The sequence below is a fragment of the Stegastes partitus genome, unplaced genomic scaffold (assembly GCF_000690725.1).
Source record: "Stegastes partitus isolate 25-593 unplaced genomic scaffold, Stegastes_partitus-1.0.2 Scaffold2133, whole genome shotgun sequence".
Taxonomy (NCBI): domain Eukaryota; kingdom Metazoa; phylum Chordata; class Actinopteri; family Pomacentridae; genus Stegastes; species Stegastes partitus.
The window spans coordinates 4620-15889 of NW_007579864.1; the positions used below are offsets into that span (position 1 = coordinate 4620).

General features: G+C 44.1%; 1 protein-coding gene and 1 long non-coding RNA gene across 2 annotated transcripts in view; one reads left to right on the forward strand and one right to left on the reverse strand.

The window, feature by feature from the left end:
• LOC103374070 (uncharacterized) overlaps positions 1-11270 on the forward strand; it is a 16573-nt gene that overhangs the window by 1745 nt on the left and 3558 nt on the right. Inside the window, exon 2 of the long non-coding RNA XR_521106.1 lies at positions 10433-10437. This is a non-coding gene — a long non-coding RNA (uncharacterized LOC103374070). The remainder of the gene's footprint in view (positions 1-10432; positions 10438-11270) is intronic.
• LOC103374069 (acyl-coenzyme A thioesterase 4-like) overlaps positions 2775-11270 on the reverse strand; it is a 51075-nt gene continuing 42579 nt past the window's right edge. The window contains exons 9-11 of the mRNA XM_008304098.1: positions 6453-6533; positions 3395-3536; positions 2775-3284 (exon numbers count right to left, since the gene is read on the reverse strand). Coding sequence (XP_008302320.1) covers positions 3148-3284; positions 3395-3536; positions 6453-6533 — 360 coding nt within the window. The 3' untranslated portion in view covers positions 2775-3147. The remainder of the gene's footprint in view (positions 3285-3394; positions 3537-6452; positions 6534-11270) is intronic.

Below are 11270 nucleotides of genomic sequence, written 5' to 3' on the forward strand. Positions count from 1 at the left end.
TTAACGATTAAACTTAACACAAGATAATAAGGCACATCTTCTGGTGCTGTGTCTTATTGTTCATCAATGACTTCAGTTGTTAAGTTGTTGCATGCCACAGGAAATGAGGGGTCAGCAGAGCAATACGTTAAGCCCAGGGCACTTCATTGCGCCTGGCCATCTGTTAAGGTCCATGTGGTTGAATGTTTTTCCTTGTCTTCCCCCAAACGCTTCTACCAAAGTTAGATCCTCCGAAGCTTTGATAGGTGATAAGGAAATTCCCAAGGGGGGCTCTGCTTCCTCCAGCTTCGACTCCTCCGAGTCTGCAGAGTTGATTTACATGGTCCTGTGACTTGCAGGACAGCTCTGTCTTTTTTATGGCCTGTGACTTGGGTGCTGGGAAGTTCAAATGAAGTTTTCCAAATCCTTTTGGGCATCTGTGTCTGTCCATATCCTACACCATCAATCAGGCCTCTATGGTAGAGTGGCCAGACGGAAGCCACTCCTTCATAAAAGGCACATGGCAGCCTGCCTAAAATTTGCCAAAATCCATCTGAAGGACTCTCAGACCATGAGAAACAAAATTCTCTGGTCTGATGAGACAAAGATTGAACTCTTTGGCCTGAATGCCAGGCGTCATGTTTGGAGAAAACCAGGCACTGCCTATCACCAGGCCAATACCATCCCTACAGTGAAGCATGGTGGTGGCAGCATCATGCTGTGGGGATGTTTTTCAGCGGCAGGAATGAGGAGACTAGTCAGGATTGAGGGAAAGATGAATGCAGCAATGTACAGAGACATCCTGGATGAAAACCTGCTCCAGAGCGCTCTGGACCTCAGACTGGGGCGACGGTTTATCTTTCAGCAGGACAACAACCCCAAGCACACAGCCAAGATCTCAAAAGAGTGGCTTCAGGACACCTCTGTGAATGTCCTTGAGTGGCCCAGCCAGAGCCCAGACCTGAATCCAACTGAACATCTCTGGAGAGATCTGAAGATGGCTGTGCACCGACACTTCCCATCCAACCTGATGGATCTTGAGAGGTTCTGCAAAGAGGAATGGGCAAAACTGCCCAAAGATAGGTGTGCCAAGTGTAACCGGGGTAGAAAAAAACCTGTCATTTGTTTACATACAGTTGCGTTGTCATGCACGTACGTAGAGGCCGTGACCGTCCAATCGCGTCGCTCGTAGCACCTGTCATAAGCTGTCCGCTCTGCCTCTCATTTAGAAGGTGAGGGGAGGCACGCGGAGCAGCTGCTACAGGTTGGTCGCTACAAACAAATGTCATCTTCTTGAGTAAGTTTTTGGTTGTATCATTCTGAATGCCTCAGTTACATCATTTCACCGTTTAGACACTAACCAGCGCCGGGGAAGGATAAGTTGGTCGCGTGGTGCGTCGGATATATTCCGGAATTGGTGAGTCTGCCTGTTGTTGTTAGCATTAGCATATGCCGGTCTCTTTTGTATGGACTGGCTACGGTACACCTAGCTTTTTAATGCTAATGCTCATGGTATCGGGAGATGAATGTGCCACTACAGCACCATTATAGAATGTTTACGTTGATCTTGAACTGTGTGAATGTATGTTATTTAAGAAATGAGTGACATAAAGTAGGAAGATTTTTCATGATTAATTATGAAGTGAATTGATGTTAACGTAGTTAGCCCAAATGCACTTTATTGAGAAATGGTTATTCTCTTGCTGCTCATGAATTATGTATTAATTATTGTGTACACTGAATATAATTAGTTGACGAAATGTTAAGATATGGTCCTGTTTACATTATACAGGCCAGGGTACCTGTAAGGACGCAGAATCGAATAGATGGCGAGGTAAGACACCAGCTTGGAGCCGAGCAATCCCAGTTAAGGGCCCTCCTGGTCTGGTAGGAGGCTCTGGCAGCTTTGTTCCCCCTCACCTTCTCGTACACCCACATACACACACACATGCACTTGTACTTTAAGTCATGGACTGTTAACATCCTGGGACTCTACATTTGCAGCGCACCTGCTGGGCGATTTTTGTGTGCCTCATATTTCATGAACTTTATGCTTTTGCAACACTCAATATTGTGTGTAGAACAGCTGCCATAGTGGCCGAAATAGAGACTGGTTGGTTTTGAATGTGTCATTGCATCACAATGCAGAACTCTGCAGACTGTAAATACTGGTTTCCACTGTATATACTGTCACATATTAATACATGGTACCAACTGCATCTGAAGTTGTATGTGTGTTTCTTTACTGTACCACTACCTCCAAGAGCCGAATCTGTCTTCTGTAGACCTAGGCCCAAATTATACCTTAATGCTGATGGCTTTTCAAGACCTAATCTAGCCTGTGTACTTGCTACACAAGCTTGTGGCATCATATTCGAAAAGAATTGAGGCTGTAACTGCTGCCAAAGGTGCATCAACAAAATATTGAGAAAAGGCTGTGAATACTAATGTACATATGATTTCTTAGTTTTTTATTTTCAATAAATTTGCAAAAATCGAAAAAAAAACTTTTTTCAAGTTGTCCTTATGGTGTATTTTGTGTAGAATTTTGAGGGAAAAAATGAATTTAATCCATTTTAGAATAAGGCTGTAAAACAAAACGTGGTAAAAGTGAAGCGCTGTAAATACTTTCCGGATGCACTGTATATGCTGGTGCATCTACATGAAAACAAGTTAAAGACAGCAGTGCAAACCAATGTAAAAAGTAAGTCCGAGGTATTGTGTATATAAACTGCTGGTTTGATTGTGTTCCTTTAAAAACGATCTTCTCATTGTTCTCAACAGAAACATGACACTTTCCTGGAGAATTTAGCTCTTTATTTAGATAGGTCTCTATGGCAATACCCATAGAACTCATTGGATGTTGCCATGGAGAAGAAGCCAATGGAATCACAAGTTTGTAATTAATCACAATCTAACTAAATCAAAATCTAATTCTAAAAATCTTCATCAACATTTTCATGATAATAATGTTTCACATGACAAAGTACCAGTCAGACAGGAGCCACTTGTAGAGATGATCCTACAGAGAACTATCACCTGAACAGTGACTACAGCCTGGATGGCTATAGCAGTGTTTCCTCTGTGAACCACATCATATTGTCTTTGAGGAAAAGACTGAATTTTAACTTCACTTTGCAACTCCACAGTCATTAGCTGTAAGCTTGGTTACAGGTGGGACAATATGGTTGCACCAGGGTTTGTGCCGCCGTACAGATTCTCCCTCAGAAATACCAGCATTTTCCTCCAGGCGTCTTCCTGAGCACGAGAATGTTCCACCGTCTCTCCGCCCCACAGGGCCATCACTGCCAACACAATAAACAGCTGTCACAACTTAAGTTCCTGATTCTGGCATGTCAATTTGCAATCATCCAGAGAATGTCTGTGAGAGTCTGCAGTCTAAATGTGAACTTACTCTTCTGACGTGTGTCCACTGCTCTGAACATGCTGGCTCGGGCGTGTGGTGTGTATGGTGGTTCAATCAGGTGACCTGCCTTCGGGTACGACAGGACAGTCAGCAGGTGGCTGTTTCCCGCTCGCTCCATCATCTCCTGAATCTGGAAAACAGGAGGTTCAAATCCTGATCTATTGTTTGTCAGATGTTGTTTGATGATGTTCTTAATTTATTGCAGACCTTATGTGCGGACCTTGAATGTGTGCATTCAAGAAATAAATCCAACTTTGATAACATCCTCCAAAAATATTTAGAAGCCACAAAACTTAGAACTATGATAAAACTCCTGAAGATCATGAGTCAAACTAGTCACAGAGGGGCTGCAGATTGGAAATGAAGTATGGCAGCAGCTACATATATAAAAAATATTGCATTTTTGTAAGTTCTTGAGAAATTCTATCAACATCTCTGCTGATAGAGTTGAATTTTACAATTTAGAGTTGATGCTTGCATGGGATCATATGAAATAATGGATTTCATCCTGAAAAGAAAAACACATATATTGCTGAGATTAGTGTGTGGAGAAAAGTGTTAAACTCTTAATGTGTTTGGTGTTGTAGTGACTGCTGTTTTTTGCCAGTGTGCCTTATGAGGGCTTGAGCACTACAGTGCGTAGGACCCTCTTGAAACTGAAAGGATTATTAGGGTCTGAGCACTACAGTGCGTAGGACCCTCTTGAAATTGAAAGGATTATACTTTCTTCTTCTTCTTCTTCTTCTACCTTCATGGCCATAAACATCTGCATTGTTGAGGGCCTAAACATGCTCAAATCCTCATGAAAATTTGCACACACATCAGGACTGGCGAAAATTTTTATATTTAGGGTCCTATTGTTCCCGCTGCGTTTCTTTCTTTATTGTTATTTGCCTGACGAACGCGAAACCCTTAATTTAACCCCCTAAACATGCTCAAAAACTCACCAAAATTGGCACGCACATCCAAATCGGCGAAATATTTGATAAAATGAAAAAAAACTGACAAAAATGCTCTCTAGCGCCACCTAGTTACAGAAAAACACACTAAAATGGCCCTAGCGCCCAGTAGGAATGTCTTACAGAGATCAAACCAACATCAAAATGTTCGCCTCAATGATACCCACAAATCTCGCACTGACACCCCTGACCTATCTCAAACAGGAAGTCCACAATTTGCCTTTCAAAATAAAAAAATGAGCAAAAACATCTTTTGGGAAGAAATTATCTTGTCTGACACCGTGAATCGTACCAACTTGAAAATCGCACAGGAGACAGAGAAGTCCTTGATGTACAAAAGTTCTGAAGGGATTTGGCGTTTCTCAACCGGTTTTCAAATGGCGAGCCGTCAAATTTGATGAGCTGCCTCGGCTCATACTTTGTATGGCTGTCTATGGGACATCTCCAGACATCTTGTGTCAGTTGGTCATCTACACAAAAAACTAAAGGTCCTACAGCTTTAGAAATGACACTGAGGGCTTCCAAACAAGATTTCCCACAAAAATATGCTGTTTTTACACATATTTGGTGAAAATTGTGGCTGTATGGGAGAGAGAAAGTGAAGTAAAACTCTCAGCTCTCTCAACCAGGGGCACGAAAGACGCTGAGTCATCATGACATCATCACAGGTCAGTGCAGCTTGTCATGTGACTCACTGACAGTCTGAGGCTGAGAAGAGAGAGAAAAATGGCTCCTTCAACTTAAAGCAGGTTTAAATTGTGTCAAAATGGAGGTCAGACGGGCATGAGGGTCCACGCAGACCGAGGACCCGACCAACGCTGCTTGCAGCTTTAATTTTTGGTTGTTGCGCATATGTATGAATATGTATGAAATAGCTGTGCAATTTTTGGTGATTTTTGTCATTTTCGAGAGCAAACTCCTCCTCGGGGTTAACTTCTACATGCCTCAAATTTTGATTTGATTCGATTATCTGCAGCTGAGATATGAACATTTGAGTTTTGAACAAAATTCGCCGCAGTGTCACAGACACGCCCTTTGACGTAAACGTACAATTTTCACCGTGAGTCATCATCAACATGTGAAGGCCGAGTTCACCAAATTTGACATTAATACGATCAATGGTCTTACAGTATAGTAGCCCTATTGTATGCGCTGGCCAGATTTGAGGCGTGTAGGAGTTAACCCCTAGGAGGAGTTTGCTCTTGAATATGACGAAAAACACAAAAAAATGCACAGTTATTTCAAAATGGTGGACTTCCTGTTGTGTCTACGGTATGGGTCCAAGAGGCTTTCTTGTGCATCCTGATGTGTTACATATGCCTACCAAATTTTGTAAATGTCAGTCAAACGTCCTGCGGGGGCTAATGGATAAATTGCTGCAGGGGGCGCTATCGAGCCATTTTTCCAAACAGGCACACATTGTCTGTGGTTGAGCCAATAGTGACTCGTATGCCAATTTTGGTGATTTTATGAGCATTCCAAAGCTGTCAAAAAAAATCCTTCCCGTGTCATAGCAACTATTCGTCGCCATATCAACACTGTTGCTTGAAAACGCACACGCTTCGCAGTGTAGCATCATCAATGTAGGAAGACTTAGCTGAAAAATTTTAAGAATGATATCACAAAGTTTGGAGCAATGGTACATGTTGAGGTAATGCCTCAAAAAGCCTGTTGCCAATAGGTGGCGCTATGACTGTGAATGGATTTGAGCATATGGATGTGATCAGGACAGCAGTCTGATTGAATATGAAAAGTTTGAGGCAGATTGGAGCATGCACAGGGAAGTTATGCAGTACTTCCTCTTTTATGTCGGTATAAAAATGATCACAAGGGTTACAATAAGGTCCTACGCACTGTAGTGCTTGGACCCTAATAAAAAAAATCAAGTTAAGTTTCAATCAGGAACTCAAATGTTTCATAAAGACTTTCTTTTTTGTTTTGTATTCTCCATTTTAGCCTTCAATGTCTTGCTGCACTTCTTTACTTTTTCACAGCAAAATTTAAGGCAGCTTTTGTTATACTGATTTCTAACCTTACTTCAAATCTCTAGTTATTCACACATAAAGCTGTCATAAAAATATACTCACATCTACTGCTGAATCATACGCAGGCCAGTTCTGATCATCTTCACCTACCACCAGCATCAGAGGACACTGGAGTCGTCCCACCTGCTCAGAAACAAACAGCAGCAGCTTTTCACACTTCTTTACTTGTAGCAGCTTCAGATTTTTCTTCCCTACCTCACCTTCCATTACCTCAGGAATTAGTTATCCATAGAGTTTTGAGATGTTACTCAGTTATTGGTAAATGAAAGAATATGAATTCCCCCACACCACTGTTGAACAAATGTGATTTCACAAAAGACAAGACATCATGTGACTCTTTTGATAACTCTGGGCAAAAGACAAGGCTGTTCTGATGGAAAGAAAATTAAATTCACATGCATTTTTGTTTCATCAAATGTCTAACAGATGATTTCAATCTTACTCCAATGCACTTTGTAGCTTGCAAAAAAAATGGAGTCATTCCATATGAAATCAAGCATGTCTGAAAAACATTCCCACCTGACCTCTTCAGAATCAGCTGATCTATGTATAATGTAAAATAACTTTAGTACATTAAATGAAACCATGCAAAACTTTACCCTAATACTATGAAAAAAGCTACGGAGCCTCGAGTACACATGGGTGGAAAATTTTGCACATTTTAATTTGCATTACTTTTTCTAGCAAAAATTGAGCCCTTTTAACTTCATACAGAAAAGGAGATCTCTACATGAAATTTTCAACAATGAAAAACAGCACCAAATCAATAAACATCAATGTCCACTTCTGTTCGGATGTAGTCTCTCCTGCTAAGACTATTCGTTGTCACCCGAACAACAAACCCTGAGTGATGCAGGAGGTCAAAGCTGCACTCAACAGAAAGAAGGTGGCCATCAAGAACAAAGAGGGAGACAATCACATCAGCACAGAGGAAGGTGAAGCTGTGCCTGAAGGAGGCCAAAGACACCTACAGCAGGTGGAGCAGCAGCTGAGGGACAACAACATGAGGGAGGTCTGGATGGGTGTGAACACCATGACGGGCTTCAGAACAAAAGCCAGAACAGCAGGGGGGATGGTGGAGGCAAACAATCTGAATGCCTTCTTCAACCGGTTCAACCAGCCCGTGACCCCCCCATCCCCACCCTCACCCTCACAGCAGTCTCCCCTCCCTCAGTGTGCCTCCCTCTCAACAACAGCTCAGCCCCTCCCTCCCTCCCCTCCCCTCCTTCCCCCCTCTCCCTGCATAACAGCTGACCAGGTCAGGGGACAACCAAGGAGGATCCTGCACAGGAAGGCAGCAGGACCGGACAAGGTGTGTCCACGGATGCTCAAGTCCTGTGCTGCTCAACTGGGGGAGCCGCTACAGCACATCTTCAACCTCAGCCTGCAGCTGGGGACAGTGCCCACCCTCTGGAAGACATCCTGCATGCTCTGGTGCCGAAAAAGACCCGGCCCAGCGAGCTGAATGACTGCCGACCAGTGGCACTCACTTCACACCTGATGAAGATGCTGGAGTGGCTCCTCCTCCACCTCCTCAGGCCCCAGGTTCAACACGCCCAGGACCCTCAACAATTTGCCTACCGGAAAAATGTTGGGGTGGAGGATGCTGTGCTGTACCTCCTCCATCGAGCCCACTCACACCTGGACAAGGGAAGCGGCACTGTGAGGATTCTTTTTATGGACTTCTCAAGTGCCTTTAATACCATCCAGCCCCCGTTACTGCGGGGAAAATTAGAAAGGATGGGAGTGGAGTCGTACTGGGTGGACTGGATCTCCAACTACTTGACTGACAGACCACAGTATGTCAGATTCAAGGACACCACATCTGACACTGTCATCAGCAGCACAGAGGCCCCTTAGGGGACAGTGCTGGCCCCTCTCCTCTTCACCCTGTACACCACGGACTTCTGTTACAACTCGGAGCTGTGCCACATACAGAAGTACGCAGATGACACAGCCATCATGGGGTGTATCAAGGATGACAGAGAGAGTGAGTACAGGAGTCTGGTGGATGACTTTGTTGTCTGATGCAGAGAAAACCACCTGCAGCTCAATGCCTCAAAGACAAAGGAACTGGTCATAGACTTTAGGAAATCTGGACCATGCCCACAACCAGTTCTGATTGAGGCACATCAGGTAGAACTTGTAGAAAACTACAAGTAACTTGGGCTGTGAATGGACAACAAGTTGGCCTGGACATGCAACACAGACTACCTTTGCAAGAGGGGACAGAGCAGGCTGTACTTCCCGAGGAGGCTCCGGTCATTCAACATCTGCAGGAAACTCCTGTGGATGTTCTACCAGTCAGGGCTCGCCAGCATCCTTTCTTATGCTGTGGTGTGCTGGGGCAGCAGCACATCAAAAAGGAACTCATCGAGGCTGGACAAATTAATCAGGCGGGCCAGCTCTGCAGTGGGCATGAAACTGGACTCCCTGATCACAGTGGCAGAGAGGAGGACACTGAACAAACTGCTCGCCATCATGGATGAATGCAGCCACCCTCTGCACACTGTCATCATCACCCAGAGGAGCCAGTTCAGAGACAGGCTGCTCCTCCCCAGGTGCAAAACCAACAGGACCAAAAACTCCTTTGGAGGAAGGGGGAGGAGCAGCAAGCGGGGAGAGGTGGGGAGTGGGGAGTGAGGACATTGGATGCTCTATCATTGGACTATGTGCAATGTGACTGTCACCTGTTTCTGTTTTTCATTATTCCTATTATTATTATTTTCCTGACGAACGCGAAACCCTTAATTTGACCCCCTAAACACACTCAAAAACTCACCAAAATTGGCACACACGTCCGAATCGGCGAAAAATTTGATAAAATGAAAAAAAAATCCTAAAAGGCTCTCTAGTGCCACTGAGTTACAGAAAAACACACTAAAACGGCCCTAGCGCCCAGTAGGAATGTCGTACAGAGATCAAACCAACACCAAAATGTTCGTCTCAATGAGACCCACAAATCTTGCGCAATACCCCTGACCTATCTCAAACAGGAAGCCCGCAATTTGCCTTTCAAAGTAAAAAAATGAGTGAAAACATCTTTTGGGAAAAAATTATCTTGTCTGACACCGTAAATCGTACCAACTTGAAAATCGCACAGGAGACAGAGAAGGCCTTGATGTACAAAAGTTCTGCAAGCAAGTAGGGGTCCTCGGACCCTAATAATTAAAGCTGCAAGCAGCGGTTGTCGGGTCCTCGGTCCGCGTTGCAACCTCATGCCCGTCTGACCTCCATTTTGACACAAGTTGAACCTGCTTTAAGCTGAAGGAGCCATTTTTCTCTCTCTTCTCAGCCTGAGGCCATGTCCAAAATCACCCACTCACTCCCTACTCCCTACTCCCTATATAGGGAGCACCTCGGCAAAGTATCATTTCGGACACGACTCGAGCTATTAATTACGTCGCTCGCTATTTGTACTGCAACAGCGTAGTACAAACACATCAAATTAACATTTCATTGCGTAGCTAAGAAATCAAATTAAATCAAGTTTATTGTCATTTTGCTGTACATACCAGATGAGAGAGCGTTTCTTCAGGATCCAGTAACTAGAAGCAATTTTAATAAAGTGGTGTTGTATGTCCAAATCACAACCGAGCGTCGCAATTTTAGCGACGTTCACTGTCCGGGTAAAATAAAATTTAACAAAACAAACGGGAATTTTTCCGCACTCTCATTCATCTGCATTTCCATTTCCTTTCGTGCAATGCATGACGGTCCATATTGTTCGGTTAGTGACCATCGGCTGTACACTACTTTTTACGGTGCATTGTGGGATATTTTGAGTGCGCTATATAGTGGATGAAATTTACCGCTGAGAATTCGAACAATACTACAAAATGGCGTGCACCCTATGTAGTGCACTATGTAGGGCATAGGGAGTGATTTCGGACACAGCCTCAGACTGTCAGTGAGTCACATGACCAGCTGCACTGACCTGTGATGATGTCATGATGACTCATCGTTCTTCATGCCCCTGGTTGAGAGCTGAGAGTTTTACTCACTTTCTCTCTCCCATACAGCCACAGTTTTCACCACATATGTGTAAAATCAGCATATTATTGTGGGAAATCTTGTTTGGAAGCCCTCAGTGTCATTTTTAAAGCTGTAGGACCTTTAGTTTCTTGTGTAGATGACCAACTGACACAGCATGTCTGCACATGTCCCATAGGCATCCATACAAAGTATGAGTGGAGGCTGCGACAACTCATCAACTTTAACGGCTCGCCATTCGAAAACCGGTTGAGAAACGCCAAATCCCTTCAGAACTTTTGTACATCAAGGACTTCTCTGTCTCCTGTGCGATTTTCAAGTTGGTACGATTTGCGGTGTCAGACAAGATAATTTTTTCCCAAAAGATATTTTCGCTCATTTTCTTACTTTGAAAGGGAAATTGCAGGCTTCCGGTTCTGGCAACTGACATGACGGCTGCTTGTTAGTGGAGTAGAGATCCCCCCCCCGACCACGAACCACCCACCCCGTGAGACAACAAGATCGAAATATACGCGAGACTCATTATTTCCCATCAACATGAGTCACTCCAACAGAGGCTCACAGGAAAAGAAAGCATCCGACGGTAAAAGTAAAGATATTAAGGCGACCTTTTTTCAGCAGTGCAAACAGGGGGAGGCTAATGCTAGCGCTAGCTTCGAGCATGCTGAGGAACAGCCCAATGCTAGTGAAGCGATTCTGTCTGAGCTCAGAGTGTTCAGACGTGAAAACAACGAGAAGCTGACAGCAATGACAACAGTAATGACCTCCTTGGAGCAATCTATGGAGAAAATGGGCGAACGTCTGACTGATGCGGAGGACCGTATTAACCAGGTGGAGGAAGGATCTGCCCGCTCTACTCGTCTATTA